Source organism: Nymphalis io, chromosome 24 (assembly GCF_905147045.1).
Source record: "Nymphalis io chromosome 24, ilAglIoxx1.1, whole genome shotgun sequence".
NCBI lineage: Eukaryota > Metazoa > Arthropoda > Insecta > Lepidoptera > Nymphalidae > Nymphalis > Nymphalis io.
The window spans coordinates 626,761-646,749 of NC_065911.1; the positions used below are offsets into that span (position 1 = coordinate 626,761).

At 38.7% G+C, this 19,989-nt stretch overlaps 1 protein-coding gene across 1 annotated transcript in view; it reads left to right on the forward strand.

Moving 5' to 3' along the window:
• LOC126777998 (GTP-binding protein 1-like) overlaps window positions 1–19,578 on the forward strand; it is a 67,314-nt gene extending 47,736 nt beyond the window's left edge. The window contains exons 2-11 of the mRNA XM_050501372.1: window positions 2,206–2,311; window positions 2,432–2,506; window positions 2,606–2,762; window positions 3,652–3,747; window positions 4,189–4,316; window positions 4,834–4,863; window positions 16,390–16,523; window positions 17,714–17,926; window positions 18,961–19,054; window positions 19,468–19,578. Of these exons, the coding sequence (XP_050357329.1) occupies window positions 2,670–2,762; window positions 3,652–3,747; window positions 4,189–4,316; window positions 4,834–4,863; window positions 16,390–16,523; window positions 17,714–17,926; window positions 18,961–19,054; window positions 19,468–19,477 (798 nt within the window). The 5' untranslated portion in view covers window positions 2,206–2,311; window positions 2,432–2,506; window positions 2,606–2,669 and the 3' untranslated portion in view covers window positions 19,478–19,578. The remainder of the gene's footprint in view (window positions 1–2,205; window positions 2,312–2,431; window positions 2,507–2,605; window positions 2,763–3,651; window positions 3,748–4,188; window positions 4,317–4,833; window positions 4,864–16,389; window positions 16,524–17,713; window positions 17,927–18,960; window positions 19,055–19,467) is intronic.
• The last annotated feature ends 411 nt before the right edge of the window (window positions 19,579–19,989 follow it).

Here is a 19,989-nt window from a genome sequence, read left to right on the forward strand (position 1 = left end):
GCAGTTGTCTAAACCGTTCGTATCCGTAGCAGCCTGTGAATGTCCCACTGTTGGGCTAAAGCCTCCTCTCCCTTTTTTTAAGAAGGTTTGGAGCTTAATCCACCACGCTGCTCCAATGCGGGTTGGTGGAATACACATGTGGCAGAATTTCAGTGAAATTAGACACATGCAGGTTTCCTCACGATGTTTTCCTTCACCTTCAAGCAGAGATGAATTATAATCACAAATTAAGCACATGAAAATTCAGTGGTGCTTGCCCGGGTTTGAACTCACGATCATTGGTCAAGATTCAGGCGTTCTTACCACTGGGCCATCTCGGCTACAAGTTGTCTAAACATCTTTATCTAGTTTTCATACTCATTTTTCAATTATATTAATCTTTGTAAAAGCTTCCGTTATTCTATTATCCAGTTGTATGATGGCGTATGTTACACCCCGTTAACGATAGATGGCGCTCATTCGAAATGTCACATTCCTGAATCGGGCTGTCTAGATATTCGCTACGGAGTATATATAGTGCAGAAGTAATTGTTTTTGTAATTTAATAAATTGTAGTTTCATTTACCTAATCCCAGGTATCAGTATTGCAGAACTATCGATAGTTTGACCTCGAAAACTATTATCGACAGTACTTCCGAAAGTATCGTCTTGTGTCAATATTGTCGATATTATCGATAGTTACTATAGCTCTTTGTTCACAATACTATTGATAACTCGTTTGCCTGCCTCGTTGATCTAGTGGCTTGATATAAGACCGCAGACCCCGGAGCTCCTGGGTCCAATTCCCAGGTCGGGCCAATAAAAAATTATTGGGTTTTTCTGTCAGAAAATTCTCAGTATCAGCCCGGAGTCTGGAAGTTGGAAGTGTGTACACTCCCGTGCCTCGGAAAGCACTTAAAGTCGTTGGTCCTGCGCCTGAACTCTTTCCGGTCGTTTCGGATCGCCATCCCATCGGATTATGAGAGTTAGGGAACAGAGAGTACACCTGTGTTTGCGCACACACTTGTGCACTATAATATCTAATGCGTAGTTGGCTAATCTCTCTTGAGATTGGCCGCCGTGGCCGAAATCGGTCTGGAGGACATTATTATTATTAATACTATTGATAACAGCAATCCATAGGTATTCATTCGATAGTAACGATTTAATAAAACTTCATTAATAATAGTGTTTTTTTTTTTTTTTTTTTATAGAATAGGAAGGTGGACGAGCATATGGGCAACCTGATGGTAAGTGGTCACCAAACGCCCTTAGACATTGGCATTCTAAGAAATGTCAACCATCGCTTATAGCCAATGCGCCACCAACCTTGGGAACTAAGATTTTATGTCCCTTGTGCCTGTAATTACACTGGCTCACTCACCCTTCAAACCGGAACACAACAATATCAAGTACTGCTGTTTTGCGGCAGAACATCTGATGAGTGGGTGGTACCTACCCAGACGAGCCTGCACAAAGCTCTACCACCAGTAAAGTTGTTACTGGGCCTACTACATTACTTATCTTGAGAAAGCAATAATATAATAATAATAATATTGGACATTATTCACACACGGTCATCTGATCCCAAATTAAGCAGAGCTTGTGTTATGGAAACCAGACAACTGATATAATACATATACTACTTTTCTTTTGTAAATACATACTTATATAAGTATGTATTTACAAAAGATTATTTTGATAATTACACCCAGACTCAGGACAAACAGACATGTTCATGCACACAAATGTCTGTCCTGGGTGGGAATCGAACCCACGACCTTTGGCGTGAAAGGCAAGTATCTAGCAAGGGTGGTTGGCGTAGCTATAGACAATAGTATTACCATTACCAATAATAGTATAGAACTCGTTTTAAGGTCATACATAAGAGTTCACCCAGAAACACTTCGGGTTAAATAAAGGCTTGTGAAGCTACTCACTCGTCATCCTTTTTGATTTCCTTGTCTACATTGTCTATGGTGTTCAGTATCGACTTTTGCTGCGCAACGCAGTTCCTTGCCATATTCTCGTCAGTTATTAACAGCGGTTTCTGTAATAATACCAATTTATACCATGCATTAACATGTCTGTTTTTCCTGAGTCTGTGTGTAATTGTCTATACAATAGTATATCAGTTGTCTGGTTGCCATAGTACAAGCTCTGCTTAGTTTCGGATCAGATATATATATATAGTTGAACGCAAATCACAGTAGTGTCGGCCGGCAGGGTGGCCGTGTTCCCGGAGAGCTGCGTGCGCGGCGCCGGCCTCAACGCGCTGCACGCGTGCCTGCTGGCGCTGGCGCCGCGCCGCGACCTGCAGCGCCCCGAGGACGTGAGTGAACCATATGTTGCGCAGTTGACTAGTATCCTTTTTATTAAATTATAAATGTTATAATTTATGTCACTTTACAAGAGGCGTGCGAGTTTCAAATAGACGAAATTTTCCACGTAGGGGACTCGACGGGGCCCGTCGTGGGGGGACTGCTCGCGCGAGGGCGACTCTACGAGGGCGACGAACTTATCATAGGTGCGTTGCGTTCTGTTAGTTGTGAGATGAATAGAGCGACGTATATTTAACACCACACCCCCCCCCCACGATATACCGCAACCGCGTCCCGTGCGGCAGCGTGCGCGCGGGACAGTCGGCGTCGCTGGGCCTGGGTCGCTTCCCGCCGGGACTGCGGCAGGCCATGGTGCTGCTAGCGCGGCCGGGAGGCTACGCCGCGGGACACGAGCGGCCCACCTTCGGAGGCTGTCCGCCCGGGACTTGCAGAGGACGACAGGTGGGTCGCTAATTCAAACCTTATTACTAAATAAAAACTTACACGAACGTGTACGTGTCGGACGACGGGAGCAAGTACAGCGACGCGCACGTGTCGAGCGACACGCAGGACAAGTGCGTGTGTGACGACCTGGTGTTTCTCGAAGACCCAAACGACCCTAGAGGCTGTATATACTTTCAGGTGAGCAGAAAACTCTACTCGTTTTTAAAAGATTAGCAAACCTTAGATATGCGATTCCATGCGATTCGCTACCAGCTCTGCTGTATTGTACACTACAAACACTTCTCGATCAATATATCTCTATATACAACACGACACTGTTACACTTAACCACTTATATACACTTTAGTTTTACTTACAAAGTTCCGATAACAACTTTACAGATAACCAAAACGCTAAATTTTTCGCGAATCCATAGTCAATACCACAGAATATTAAGATTTCGACCAAATTTCATGGTCAAAGTTGCTTATATACTCTACTTGCTATTGGAATCGACTATAGACTTGTATATGTTTGCACAGCACTTTGTGTGTGTGTGTGTTTTTTTATCCATAACAGCACGTGAATGTACTACTGCTGGGCTAAAGGCCTCCTCTCCCTTTTTTGAGGAGAAGGTTTGGAACTTATTCCACCACGCTGCTCCAGTGCGGTTTGGTAAATACACATGTGGCAGAATTTCAGTGAAATTAGACACATGCAGGTTTCCTCACGATGTTTTCCTTCATCGTAAAGTACGAGATGAATTATAATCACAAATTAAGTACATGAAAATTCAGTGGTGCCTAAACCATCTTGGCTGTTTTTTTTATATGCTAGCAATATTAGCACAGACTGTGCAATATAATATGTAATGCGGTCATGAATTAAATTTGATTGAATGTAACAGGCATCCGTGCATGTCCTGAGACACTCCACGGCCATCTACCCAGGGTTCCAGTGCTCTGTGCATGTCGGGAACGTGCGTCAGATGGCCATTATCGAGGTAACGAATACATACATCAAACTCACTTTGCGGAATGGAATTAAATAGTTTAATTTTGGTATAATTTGTGGTGTTGCGTAAAATACTTAAGTATGATAATGATATTTATTTTTTTATGTTATATTCCTGTTTAGCGGTAGAATATCTGATGAGTGGGTGGTACCTACCCAGGCGGGTTTGCACAATTCCCTTACCACCAGTTACCACACACACTTATAATATATTCTGCCGCCAAACAGCAATAGCATTGTTGTTGGTGAGTAAAACAGTGTAACTACAGGCACGAGGGACTTAACATCTTAGTTCCCAAGGTTGGTGACGCATTGTTGATGTAAGCGATGGTTAATATTTATTGCGGTGTCAATGTCTATGGGCGGTGGTGACCACTTACCATCGGGTTGCTTATCTCATCGCTGACCACGGATATATTTTTCGCTTTAGGGTATAATGTCTCCGAACAACGTGCTGAGGGCGGACGAGGGGGCCTCCGTGCTGTTCAGGTTCGCCCGCTGTCCGGAGTACCTCGTGCGGGGCCGCCGGCTGCTGTTCACGGCGGGGCTGGGGACCAGGTACCGCTCAACGAACCCAACGATAACTTCTAATTACAGTTGAATTGTTGAGCCAATAAAGTATATCGTCAGCTCAGTGTTGGTATCCGAGATTGCTAGCTCCACTGACTTTCCCACATTTAATTTATAAGTGTTCGGTGAAGGAAATCCATGCATCGAAGCAGGTTGTGGAATAAGCTCAAACCTTCTCCTGAGAAGGAGAGGTTTTAGCCCAGCTGTGGGACATTTATATTCTGTAACTGTTTTGAATCATGTTGGAATAAGTTTTGTTCTTAAGAAGAGATATCTTCGACCAACAGACACTTTTGTACTTTACTAGCAAAACCCGGTAGGTGGCTGTTAATGTGGTACAGCGCCATCTAGCGGCGTTACAACGAAGTGGATATTATAAAATCATCCATGAGACATACATCTAAATTTCAACTATGATGGTGATTCAAACGGTCCGAACTCTATTAATCACAAACAGATACACAAACAGCCATTTTTATATATTAACGAAATTGTTTTGTTACAGAGCCATCGGCCGGGTCACGCAAACCTTCCCGTACATACCATGGATTCTATAGTACACGGCTCCAATGCAAAATTCGTGATCTCTCTAGAATATTCTAGATAAATTAAATATATTAATTGTATCTGTAACCAGTTTTCTTGTCGTGTTCACTTCATGATTGCGTGGGGGGCGTTTCGCCTTGCGGATTAAATTACAAAAAACGACAAACGATGATGGTATTTTTATGTTACATAAAAACAGTGTTGCCAACCTCTTAGAAGCATCCTCCTGACGGATGAATTGAAACAAATACAAAATACATTTGTAATATGATGTTAAAAAAAAACAAATCAAGTACTGCAAGTAGCATTAGTAAACTTGAAATATACTCAATTAAATGAAGCTGAAGAGTTAATCCCCAGAGAGAATTTCTTTAAAAAAATGTTCCTCCTAAAAAATGTCTGACCTGAAAATATCCTATTTGATTTCATCTGACATAGCCCTATTTAGGGGGAAAACCCCCAAGTTGGCAACACTGTATAAAAAAAATGTGGACCATCCATATAAACTTTCATATATTTAACACTAGCGGACAAATTTTTAATAAACCATCATATGTGATCGAGCAAATTTTCACTCATAACTCAGTTTTATTCAGTCAGTTAATTAATCAGTGTCAGAGTTTTTATTACGTATATATATATATATATATATATATATATATATGAAAATATAATATGGAACTAATGGCTTCTTATGTATGTACACACATACATCCAAATTCTAGTTAATATTAAATAATTATATAACTAGGTTTATGAAATAACGTACATACACAATGGATATTACATCTTGGTTCCCAATGTTGATGGCACATTGAAAATATAAATGATGGTTAATATTTCTTAAAACGCCAATGACGCGGTGGAGAATTACCACCAAAATTTCATTTGCCTTCCTATTCGAAATTAAAAAAGAGAAACAGAAATCGCAACAGTAAAAGGTTATAAGTCTTTATATTTGGAAATATGTACGTTCAATAACATTAAATTCTTAGTTATACCATGTTTGCCTATCTACCCTTCCGTGACGCCACGGTGACAGGACTATGATAATCTTATCGTATGTTAAATTGTTACAATAATAACTTATTTAGAAGTTAGTTGACTTAAAATTTCAAATAAACTGAGATTTAAATTAAATATTCTTATTTAAAATCAAAATAGCACTATGCACGTGTATTTAATACACCTTTTACAATTAGTTGAAATGTATATTTAGTATATTCCAATCGTAGGAGTAAATATAAACAAACTTTATATTTCCATATCCCGTGATATTCGCTAACAGCTCAGCTTAATTATTTTCCCGAATAAAACGCAATTTTTTCGCAAATCCATAATGAATATCACAGATAATTCAAAATCTCGAAAAATGATATCGCGCCAATTCAATGTCAGTTGTTAATTTGCCTTTGTCTACTCTTGTGGCTTTAATACACTAGTTATTTTCTATTTAAATGAAATAACATATTTATATGCATACATATATAACGTAACTGTTTTTAAAATGATAATCACGCCCCAAGGAACAAATCTTTAGGTTTGTATTTTTTTTTTTTGTTAATGGTAGCTCTTACAATGCCGATGTTACTTTTGCATTAAGCCGCGCTGATATGTAAAACTCCAATAACAATTGATTATAAATTTAAAACAATAATGTTGTACGGTAAAATAATTTTTGTATTTATTTAAAAAAAAAAACATGCTTAGCATTTTAAAAACACAAACGTCATGACGCCATTTTGAATTACAATTTTGGCGCCATTAATATAATCACTACCTCAAGAGGTAAACCAAAATTAGCTTTCATATTGTTAGTATTTAAACTTTGTACATTAAATGATATATCCAGTTCCTGTTTATAAATTGCAATTTTAAGTTAATGATACATATTTATATAACATTACGATATCTAACTATCAATGATTGGATTATTTAATGCCGATTTTACTTTAGACGATATGACATTGAATTTTTATGATTTGTATTAATTAATATTTTTATAGCTATCTGTGGTATCGATATTAATTAAACTACAATAATATTAAACATAATTTAATAAAAGCAATTAATGGTTGATAAGTATGGGATAAATCGTTTTTCAATATAAGGGCGCAATAAGATTTTTTTAAACAAAGATAATTAGTATCATTTACGTTTTTCGTCTAAGAAAACGTATCGCGTTAAAAGTTATTTTTTTAAATAAAAAAACATATTCAAACCTTTACTAACCTGATTAATATATTACACAACAAATTAAAAAAAATTGCAGCATAAAATAATGTTAATTATATATAAATTAAAAAATAAACATCCAGGTATTTAGGTATAAGTTGTAATAACTCGGTCATATTTTTTTGAGAACTTCAGGCATTATAAGCACGAACTATTCCCGTCAATCATATTCTGATCAGTAATAAATATAAATGAAATTTCGTTTATTACCTAACTTATGCAATACTAAATTTGAATATGTACCAAAACAAAATTATATATTTCTATTTTGGTAAATTTTTACAAAATTCAAGCGATTCATCACTGCTTGAAAATTATATTTTATTCTTATTAGGCGCCATTTTGAATATATAAGGAATGGCCTGTGTTTAAGACTCTGCGGCAACATGAATGGAAAAAAATACCGCTAAGCTAAATAACAATAATTATTAAAAGAATAGCAGACCTAACATCAGAAATAGCATTTGAGTGATAACCATCCTCAAGAATATTAAAAAATGCTCTGTTATGTCATATTCTGTTATTTTAAAAGACCCCATTTTCAAATTCGTATTGTGTTATTTAAATTTATTAAAATATTAAATATTTTTAAACATAATCATTACGCCATTTTAAATTTAAATTTTGGCGCGATAAATGATTTTTCTAGTTCCTGTAAGCTGATATAACTTGCTATTTTAAGTTAAATATACGTATTTATGTAACACAAACGTAAGACATTTTTAAGTGACACCATTTTGAAATTCAGAAATATTTATGGGAACAAAATTAATTAAATAATTTGCTGTTTCGTTTTTCATCTGTAAAAACAATTGTAAGTAAATATTTTAATTTATAATTTGTATGAACTAAAAATACCTAAAAAGTAATCCTACTAAAAAAATGTATATTTATAAGTGTATTTTTTACATTTACTCTATATTTATCATCAAATTTGTATTTTATATATATTCCACTAAGATTCATTTTAACTTTTATCTTCTTCTTAACGACTTTAAAATTTTCTTACATATCTTATTGTTTATACAAAAATAGTCCTTATTACATGAATTTTAAGTACGTATTTTATTAGATCTCTTTGCCTCAAAGTATCAATTAATCGGAATTAATTTAATTTGATAAAGTAATGGTAAGCGATGAAATGATGGTGTTAAATAATTAATTGTGTATTATCTGTGGCAGTTCGCTTAGAATATTAATTTGAAACGTGTGTTTCTTTAATTTTTGAATTTTGTCAGAGTAAACGGCCAGTTTTAATAAAAGTAAAGTAAAAGTAAGTCGGTCTCACCGAACGATTAGATTAAAAGAGTCAATTAGTTTCAGTTAGGATTACAGTGTTTGCATTTGTGTGCATGAACATGTCTGTTTGTCCTGAGTCTGGGTGTAATTTTCTGTATAAATATGTATTTACACAAGAAAAGTAGTATATGTAGTATATCAGTTGTCTGGTTTCCATAGCACGAGTTTTGTACAAGCTTAATTTGGGATCAGATGGCCGTGTGTGTAAAATGTCCCAGGATGTTATTATTATTAGTTTCAAAGATTTAGAATTAGGATTACGTTGTTAATGTACTAGGAGAACATAAACAGTGAGATGGTTTCACCGAACGATTACATTAAAAGAGTCAATTAGTTTCAGTTAGAATTACAGTGTTAATGTACCAGGAGATCATAAACAGTGAGTCGGTCTCACCGAACGATTAGATTAAAAGAGTCAATTAGTTTCAGTTAGGATTAGAGTGTTAATGTACCAGGAGATCATAAACAGTGTGTCGGTCTCACCGAACGATTAGATTAAAAGAGTCAATTAGTTTCAGTTAGGATTACAGTGTTAATGTACCACGAGATCATAAACAGTGAGTCGGTCTCACCGAACGATTAGATTAAAAGAGTCAATTAGTTTCAGTTAGGATTACAATGTTAATGTACCAGGAGATCATAAACAGTGAGTCGGTCTCACCGAACGCGGATGGCATTAATCAAAATAAGATCAATGTTAAATATATTCGATTTGGCCCTCAGAACATCCGACGCCGACGATTCCGGCGACGAGTGCTACGGGAGTCTACCCCCCGAAACCTCGTTTCGGGAACGTCGAGTACAAACTGCAGCTGGTCTCGCCGTGCGAGCGACGCTTCCAGCACCTGGTGACGCAAGTGAATAATAAATAATATTAAATATATAACATTATATATAACTTAGGTAGCTAACTGGGTAGGTATCACCCACTCATCAGATATTCTACCGTAAAACAGAAGTACTTGGTATTGTTGTGTTCCGGTTTGAAGGGTGAGTGAGACAGTATAATTACAGGCACAAGGAACATAACGTCTCAGTTCCCAAGGTTGGTGGCGCATTTGCGATGTAAGCGATGGTTAACATTTCTTACAATGCCTATGTCTATGGGCGTTAGTGACCACTTACCATCAGGTGGCCCATATGCTCGTCCGCTTTCCTATTCTATAAAAAAAAATACCTTTGATATCACACAACGGTTATTAATTGATATAAAACAAACACTTTATTAGGAAAACATTTTCCTTGTTCGAAATATTTTATTAAATCACGAAGGTTTTAAAAATATGCTAATTTTGACTTTTAACGCTGATAAAACGCAACCACGAGCTACAGTGTGTGCTTTCATACAGACCCTGTCTGTGGTCTTGACAGATCAACACCACGAGGTAATTTATTTTATAACACGGATTAAAAAAAAAACAATAGTGTTTTTATACGTCGTTTAAGCAATATATATGTATATTCAATTTGAGCGTATAATACAAACAATTTTATTGAGGTTGTGCTCGTGAAATATATCGATGCGATGCTCGTAGTTCCACTCGGGGCCGACAGGTGGCGCCGTTTCGAGTGACGTATAACGTTAAGCGGCATGTCAAAAGCATAATAATGCCCCGGATACACACGTGTGGAGCTGTTAGTTAGCGAATCGTTTAATTAAAATGAATTTTGATAGGCGATTGACATTCAGCGAGATATTTTTTTTTTTATAGAATAGGAAGGCGGACGAGCATATGGGCCACCCGATGGGAAGTGGTCATCGACGTCCATAGACATTGGCATTGTAAGAAATGTTAATCATCGCTCACATCATCAATGCGCCACCTACCTCGGGAACTAAGATGCTATGTCCCCCGTGCCTGTATTTACACTGGCTCACTCACCCTTCAAACAGGAATACAACAATACCGAGTACCGCTGGTCTGCGGTAGAATATCTGACGAGGGGGTGGGACCTACCTGGACGGGCTCGCACAAAGCTCTCCCACCAGTAAAAATATATTGTATTGTCACCCCGACACCTCAACACGTGCCCCCCCCCCCCGCAGCTGAAGTGGTGGCTGCGCTCGGGCGGCGGCGCGGCGGTGTACGTGGTGGGCGTGCGCGACTGCGGCGCGCTGCGCGGGCTGCGGGCGGGCGCGCTGCGGGCGTCGCTGCGCGCGCTGCGGGACATGGCGCGCGCGCTCGGCGCCGCCCTCGTGGGCGCGCGGGCCCGCCGCGTGGCGCCCGCGCGCGCCGTCGCCGAGGTGTACATCCGCAAGGTGGGCACGCCTTGAACTGGTACACCGAGGGGCCGCGAGGCCGCGATCGAGACGGAGATGGTTTGTCGATGTGTGCTTATAACGTTGCCATAGTACCCGCGTTCCCTGTTTTGGGAGATTTTCGGGACTTAATTAAAACTAAATAGGGTTATTAAATTTTACTTTTTAATGTTTATTATACATTTTTTTTAATTATAATATTTTTTGTTTTCCTCCTACACCCGAAAACCGTTGCATTGTTTGTTTTTGTTTCCGTTATCAATAGTACTTCGGCATCTTTATATGGTACTGGATTAGCGTTCTCCTCATAAAGAATGGTTGCCACATATATTTCTATGTTACCCTCTTGACTCGGAATCTAATAATATTATAAATTCATGAAGAATGTTAAATCATGTTGTCGTTAGAAAACTATAAATAGGATAACGAATAAATTAAAATAACATATATACATATAACGAAGCACTTTAGTTTATTAATGGACTCCGTATTTATTTGTTTCATTGTCGACGAGTCGATATTTTTTATCGAATATCGGGACTTTTTTTAGCCGATGCTTTCAGCACTTACATGATAAATAATTATAGGTTATGAATAATAAAAACTGGAAAATCATATTACCTTTAGGATTTTAATGCGATATAAGGTTCCGTCATGCTATGGCATAAATAAACATCACTGAGAAACTATATTTTGAGACAAAATAGTCGTACTTACGCGTGAAAACACACGCCGGCAATTTTCTTCTTGCTGTCGCTTTAACATGAAATAATACGACACTGCACCACTGTATAACCATCGATATGATATAAGGATTGTTTCTCGGCCTTTACACTGGATTAGAATCGTTTTCTAACATAAATATAAGCGAAAATTGAACATAAAACACAATGAACGCACCAACTGTCAAGTTTGTTTTGCTACTTAAGTAGCGAAACAAACACCAACACTGGTTGCACGATAAGGGTCAAAAGATTTGATAATTCTATCTCTGTCTAAACCTGTTTACGCTACAGTACGTACTCGGTTCGCAGCTGGCGGACACGCAGCAGAGCGTCGAGCTGCGGGTCGCGGTGATGGGGGCGAACGAGGCGGGCAAGTCGACGCTCATAGGCGTTCTCACTCAAGGTACGTTCGTTATTATCTTGTTGAAGTCGTGAGTTCTAGTAACTAAATTAAATATTGAGTATTTAATTACAGGCACAAGGGACATAACATCTTAGTTCCCAAGGTTGATGGCGCATTGGCGATGTAAGCGATGGTTAACATTTCTTGCAATGCCAATGTTTCCTATTCTATAAAAAAATATATTTATAAGGCTTCGTATCCAGAAGTTTTTGATTCGATTATCATGTAGAGATCCTATACGTGTGTACTCGTAATAAGGAGATGACGCCTTATCCCAGCTATGGGTAAAAATGCTGTTACATTTTTAAACAAATTAAATGATACCTTGAGTAGGTCGGGACAAAAACCGACTTTGTTAATATTATATTGTAATATCATTTATTTTATCCTCAGATAAATGTTATTCCCGACAGATGGCGCTAGCGTTCCAGAGATGATACGATTGCGACAAATATATTCCGCAGCCGCTTGAGTCGACTTGTCATACGAGTCAGCCAGCAGCGCAGCACGTAACGACCATCGGGAAGCGCCTTGACCACATGATAGGGCCCACGCATGCCTGAATTAAGCTTGCCAGTAGAGTGTGCTAGATACTTTAATGCCCGTTGCCTTTGCACCTCACGCACAGCTTCGAAGTGGTCGACACGTAACTAACGTGTTCGCTCGGCTGTACCTGACCTTAACTGATAGTGCAACCTAAGAGTTCTATATTAATTGCTAAAAAGGCACTTCTTTAAATTAATAGAAAAACCCACACATCTATCAGTCTTGAGTGACTCTGGACACAATATCAACGCATTCGTTAGCAGTTGCTAATTAAAATTATTTACTAAAAGTGACTTGACATACCGTTAACAATAAAGACAGACTAGTAGGGCCAGTACAGTCTTTTCCTTATACTCTTAATCGAAAAGCGCCGAACACGCTTCAGAACACAATTGCCAATGTGAGACCAACTCTCGTTATCACTCCATTTACTTTAAACTTTAGCACGATCTGCCTCCTCGCACCAAATATCAATGTCGAAATTAGAAATATAAAAATATTGGTTGGATCTCACCGAAGTATTGATAGATCGTATCGCATCAATGATACGATCGGCAGCACCAGCATCGCGGTTCGTGGCAGAGCTCACAGCCTTGGCGAAGACAATGCCGCAGAATCCTGATGCTCCACCATAGTCACAATCACTTCTCGCGGTCGCGGTAGCGTCCCTCGTGGAGGTGAACGGTTTATTCTTTCAATGACGTTAATCGATTTCTGGAACGAGAGCCATGGGAAGCGATTGTTATTAGGCAAGTTTCTTAGCTATTATTGCAGAAGATCATTGTTAATTAATAATCCAAAGCAGGGTAGATAAATTAATAAATTATCGCAATGTAGGTACAAGCTAACTTGTGAAGTTACTAAGAAACACAGTTTCAATTTTAAACAAATTGGAACGTACTCACCAGATTTTTTCATTGTATAATACGTTACCACAAATTATTATCACTTCTTGTCGTCATTTCTTACATGTCGTTTGTCATTTGTCATTTGTCTTGTAAATGCAAAGCGATACAGACGCGAATCGAACTGGGCAATATGGGCCAGCACATATGACATAGCGATTTCTTCGTGACTTAATCCTTCATTCTAGTCAACAGTGACGTCATCACACGGCTTGCATATGCCGCATGGGAGATTTGTGACAGCCACGACAAGACACTGCCCTTCAGTGCCTTACTGAGCTATGATGTGAGAGCTATGATGTGCGATACACCTTCCAGTGGACGTTCATTAACGCAAATATCAATCGTAGCACACCAAGCACGTGGATTAGCATCTGGTTGCTCTATTTCTCTGCTGAATCGCGAACATTGAGCGCCAATGGAATTCAGATCCCACTTCTGATGTTGAAAGTCACTAGCAGGAACAGATATTTAATGGGTGAATCCGAACTTTCCAAATGAATTGTAGGAAAACACAATCAAATCTATTAACAGTTTTTATTTTAAAACGTCACTTCCTCCCACTACTACCCTCCTATATTCCTACAAACGCTAACAGACGGCCATTCTGCTATTGGAATGTCCCCATTCCAAATAATGCTCGGCCATTCGAATTAGAGTATGACCACATACGACAAATTTTAGAGTACATGTATATTTTATATATTAAGTTTTAAGATAAGATATTTAATTAAATAAATTTAGGTAGAAAACCCGAGTTACATTGAATGAAAAGTAAATTATATAATAAAAAAAAATAAAAATCAAAAGTAAATATTACAGTAAATACCTAGTACACCGTACTTGAGTTTTTACACATTTATTTAAATGATAATCATAGAATATAGTTAATTTCTGAGTCTATCAAATAGTTACGTTTACACATTTATTTAAATAACAATCTTGATAGGTGGGTTGATAATTTCAAGTTTTGATCAAACATTAAGAAACATTTAAAATGATACAATCACTTAATTAATCAATAGTTATTCCGTTAATGTCAGAAACACTAATAACGCACTCCACTGGTAATCACTACACTAATAAACTAGATATCACTTCATTCTTATTTGGACGTACATTGTGTCAAGCTTAATGAACTTAAGCTACCGTTTTCCGCCCTCGGGACACGGCCTGCTCATTAACAGCACATAGTCGAGGTAAGCTACCGTTTGTCACCATCGGAACACGGCCTGCTCATACGTCACATAACGAAGCTACCGTTTGTCACCATCGGAGCACGGCCTGCTTATACGTCGCATAATGAAGCTACCGTTTGCCGCCATCGGGACACGGCCTGCTATTCGATTTTACTCTTCATTTCATGGGATTCTCTTTTTTTTTTTAAATAATTTCGGGAAATATTTAATTCAGTAATCACTTGCCCTGATCGATTCAGACATCAGACCTAAACTTTTTCCGGATTGTAGTTAGGGATCATAACTAAGTCACCACATTTAAAGAGTTTTGTAGGAGCCCTAATTCTATCAAATGTCATTTTCATTTTCTTTTGATGTTCTTTTATATTCTAAGCTACCTTTTCTTTAACTTTTTCCCTATTTTCTCCGATTTCCCTTTCATGACCATCCTCTAAAGCCCCCTTTAAAATATTTTCAGCAGGATTATTTGTCCGTTTACCAAAAACTACTTCTGCTGGAGATTTCCCGATACCTTTATTTAAAGTATTATTAAAACTCCATTGTAATTTATGAATATTAATGTCCCAGTCCCTTTCATGAAGTCCGTGATTCATAGCGGCCAAGGAGTTTAGAATGGATCGATTATAGCGCTCAACTTGTCCGTTTGCCCGGGGAGTCGCTACAGCGTTAAGGAAATGTTTTATACCTCTAGATGTCACAAAATCTTTAAATTCCCGTGAAGTAAAGCTTGTGCCTTGATCAGGTATAAGTACATTCGGACAACCAAAATTAGCGAAGATTTCCTCAAGAATTTTTATTGATGTTTTAGATTTTGTGTTCCTTACAGCCCTAATGAATATATATTTGCTAAACCCGTCTACTGCAGCTAAAATGTATGTATTTCCGCGTTTACTTTTTATAAATGGGCCTAGATGGTCTATATGTATAGTATGGACGATACAAGGAGTCTTGGGTATTGGATTTAAGAACCCGGTCTTTTTACCTGTCACCTCTTTATTATAAGCGCAGCTAATACATGAAGACACATACTTTTTAGTAAACCCTTTAATTTTGGGAAACCAATAGTCCGAGCCTATCTTCTAATTGTGTATTATCTGTGGCAGTTCGCTTAGAATATTAATTTGAAACGTGTGTTTCTTTAATTTTTGAATTTTGTCAGAGTAAACGGCCAGTTTTAATAAAAGTAAAGTAAAAGTAAGTCGGTCTCACCGAACGATTAGATTAAAAGAGTCAATTAGTTTCAGTTAGGATTACAGTGTTTGCATTTGTGTGCATGAACATGTCTGTTTGTCCTGAGTCTGGGTGTAATTTTCTGTATAAATATGTATTTACACAAGAAAAGTAGTATATGTAGTATATCAGTTGTCTGGTTTCCATAGCACGAGTTTTGTACAAGCTTAATTTGGGATCAGATGGCCGTGTGTGTAAAATGTCCCAGGATGTTATTATTATTAGTTTCAAAGATTTAGAATTAGGATTACGTTGTTAATGTACTAGGAGAACATAAACAGTGAGATGGTTTCACCGAACGATTACATTAAAAGAGTCAATTAGTTTCAGTTAGAATTACAGTGTTAATGTACCAGGAGATCATAAACAGTGAGTCGGTCTCACCGAACGATTAGATTAAAAGAGTCAATTAGTTTCAGTTAGGATTAGAGTGTTAATGTACCAGGAGATCATAAACAGTGTGTCGGTCTCACCGAACGATTAGATTAAAAGAGTCAATTAGTTTCAGTTAGGATTACAGTGTTAATGTACCACGAGATCATAAACAGTGAGTCGGTCTCACCGAACGATTAGATTAAAAGAGTCAATTAGTTTCAGTTAGGATTACAATGTTAATGTACCAGGAGATCATAAACAGTGAGTCGGTCTCACCGAACGCGGATGGCATTAATCAAAATAAGATCAATGTTAAATATATTCGATTTGGCCCTCAGAACATCCGACGCCGACGATTCCGGCGACGAGTGCTACGGGAGTCTACCCCCCGAAACCTCGTTTCGGGAACGTCGAGTACAAACTGCAGCTGGTCTCGCCGTGCGAGCGACGCTTCCAGCACCTGGTGACGCAAGTGAATAATAAATAATATTAAATATATAACATTATATATAACTTAGGTAGCTAACTGGGTAGGTATCACCCACTCATCAGATATTCTACCGTAAAACAGAAGTACTTGGTATTGTTGTGTTCCGGTTTGAAGGGTGAGTGAGACAGTATAATTACAGGCACAAGGAACATAACGTCTCAGTTCCCAAGGTTGGTGGCGCATTTGCGATGTAAGCGATGGTTAACATTTCTTACAATGCCTATGTCTATGGGCGTTAGTGACCACTTACCATCAGGTGGCCCATATGCTCGTCCGCTTTCCTATTCTATAAAAAAAAATACCTTTGATATCACACAACGGTTATTAATTGATATAAAACAAACACTTTATTAGGAAAACATTTTCCTTGTTCGAAATATTTTATTAAATCACGAAGGTTTTAAAAATATGCTAATTTTGACTTTTAACGCTGATAAAACGCAACCACGAGCTACAGTGTGTGCTTTCATACAGACCCTGTCTGTGGTCTTGACAGATCAACACCACGAGGTAATTTATTTTATAACACGGATTAAAAAAAAAACAATAGTGTTTTTATACGTCGTTTAAGCAATATATATGTATATTCAATTTGAGCGTATAATACAAACAATTTTATTGAGGTTGTGCTCGTGAAATATATCGATGCGATGCTCGTAGTTCCACTCGGGGCCGACAGGTGGCGCCGTTTCGAGTGACGTATAACGTTAAGCGGCATGTCAAAAGCATAATAATGCCCCGGATACACACGTGTGGAGCTGTTAGTTAGCGAATCGTTTAATTAAAATGAATTTTGATAGGCGATTGACATTCAGCGAGATATTTTTTTTTTTATAGAATAGGAAGGCGGACGAGCATATGGGCCACCCGATGGGAAGTGGTCATCGACGTCCATAGACATTGGCATTGTAAGAAATGTTAATCATCGCTCACATCATCAATGCGCCACCTACCTCGGGAACTAAGATGCTATGTCCCCCGTGCCTGTATTTACACTGGCTCACTCACCCTTCAAACAGGAATACAACAATACCGAGTACCGCTGGTCTGCGGTAGAATATCTGACGAGGGGGTGGGACCTACCTGGACGGGCTCGCACAAAGCTCTCCCACCAGTAAAAATATATTGTATTGTCACCCCGACACCTCAACACGTGCCCCCCCCCCCCGCAGCTGAAGTGGTGGCTGCGCTCGGGCGGCGGCGCGGCGGTGTACGTGGTGGGCGTGCGCGACTGCGGCGCGCTGCGCGGGCTGCGGGCGGGCGCGCTGCGGGCGTCGCTGCGCGCGCTGCGGGACATGGCGCGCGCGCTCGGCGCCGCCCTCGTGGGCGCGCGGGCCCGCCGCGTGGCGCCCGCGCGCGCCGTCGCCGAGGTGTACATCCGCAAGGTGGGCACGCCTTGAACTGGTACACCGAGGGGCCGCGAGGCCGCGATCGAGACGGAGATGGTTTGTCGATGTGTGCTTATAACGTTGCCATAGTACCCGCGTTCCCTGTTTTGGGAGATTTTCGGGACTTAATTAAAACTAAATAGGGTTATTAAATTTTACTTTTTAATGTTTATTATACATTTTTTTTAATTATAATATTTTTTGTTTTCCTCCTACACCCGAAAACCGTTGCATTGTTTGTTTTTGTTTCCGTTATCAATAGTACTTCGGCATCTTTATATGGTACTGGATTAGCGTTCTCCTCATAAAGAATGGTTGCCACATATATTTCTATGTTACCCTCTTGACTCGGAATCTAATAATATTATAAATTCATGAAGAATGTTAAATCATGTTGTCGTTAGAAAACTATAAATAGGATAACGAATAAATTAAAATAACATATATACATATAACGAAGCACTTTAGTTTATTAATGGACTCCGTATTTATTTGTTTCATTGTCGACGAGTCGATATTTTTTATCGAATATCGGGACTTTTTTTAGCCGATGCTTTCAGCACTTACATGATAAATAATTATAGGTTATGAATAATAAAAACTGGAAAATCATATTACCTTTAGGATTTTAATGCGATATAAGGTTCCGTCATGCTATGGCATAAATAAACATCACTGAGAAACTATATTTTGAGACAAAATAGTCGTACTTACGCGTGAAAACACACGCCGGCAATTTTCTTCTTGCTGTCGCTTTAACATGAAATAATACGACACTGCACCACTGTATAACCATCGATATGATATAAGGATTGTTTCTCGGCCTTTACACTGGATTAGAATCGTTTTCTAACATAAATATAAGCGAAAATTGAACATAAAACACAATGAACGCACCAACTGTCAAGTTTGTTTTGCTACTTAAGTAGCGAAACAAACACCAACACTGGTTGCACGATAAGGGTCAAAAGATTTGATAATTCTATCTCTGTCTAAACCTGTTTACGCTACAGTACGTACTCGGTTCGCAGCTGGCGGACACGCAGCAGAGCGTCGAGCTGCGGGTCGCGGTGATGGGGGCGAACGAGGCGGGCAAGTCGACGCTCATAGGCGTTCTCACTCAAGGTACGTTCGTTATTATCTTGTTGAAGTCGTGAGTTCTAGTAACTAAATTAAATATTGAGTATTTAATTACAGGCACAAGGGACATAACATCTTAGTTCCCAAGGTTGATGGCGCATTGGCGATGTAAGCGATGGTTAACATTTCTTGCAATGCCAATGTTTCCTATTCTATAAAAAAATATATTTATAAGGCTTCGTATCCAGAAGTTTTTGATTCGATTATCATGTAGAGATCCTATACGTGTGTACTCGTAATAAGGAGATGACGCCTTATCCCAGCTATGGGTAAAAATGCTGTTACATTTTTAAACAAATTAAATGATACCTTGAGTAGGTCGGGACAAAAACCGACTTTGTTAATATTATATTGTAATATCATTTATTTTATCCTCAGATAAATGTTATTCCCGACAGATGGCGCTAGCGTTCCAGAGATGATACGATTGCGACAAATATATTCCGCAGCCGCTTGAGTCGACTTGTCATACGAGTCAGCCAGCAGCGCAGCACGTAACGACCATCGGGAAGCGCCTTGACCACATGATAGGGCCCACGCATGCCTGAATTAAGCTTGCCAGTAGAGTGTGCTAGATACTTTAATGCCCGTTGCCTTTGCACCTCACGCACAGCTTCGAAGTGGTCGACACGTAACTAACGTGTTCGCTCGGCTGTACCTGACCTTAACTGATAGTGCAACCTAAGAGTTCTATATTAATTGCTAAAAAGGCACTTCTTTAAATTAATAGAAAAACCCACACATCTATCAGTCTTGAGTGACTCTGGACACAATATCAACGCATTCGTTAGCAGTTGCTAATTAAAATTATTTACTAAAAGTGACTTGACATACCGTTAACAATAAAGACAGACTAGTAGGGCCAGTACAGTCTTTTCCTTATACTCTTAATCGAAAAGCGCCGAACACGCTTCAGAACA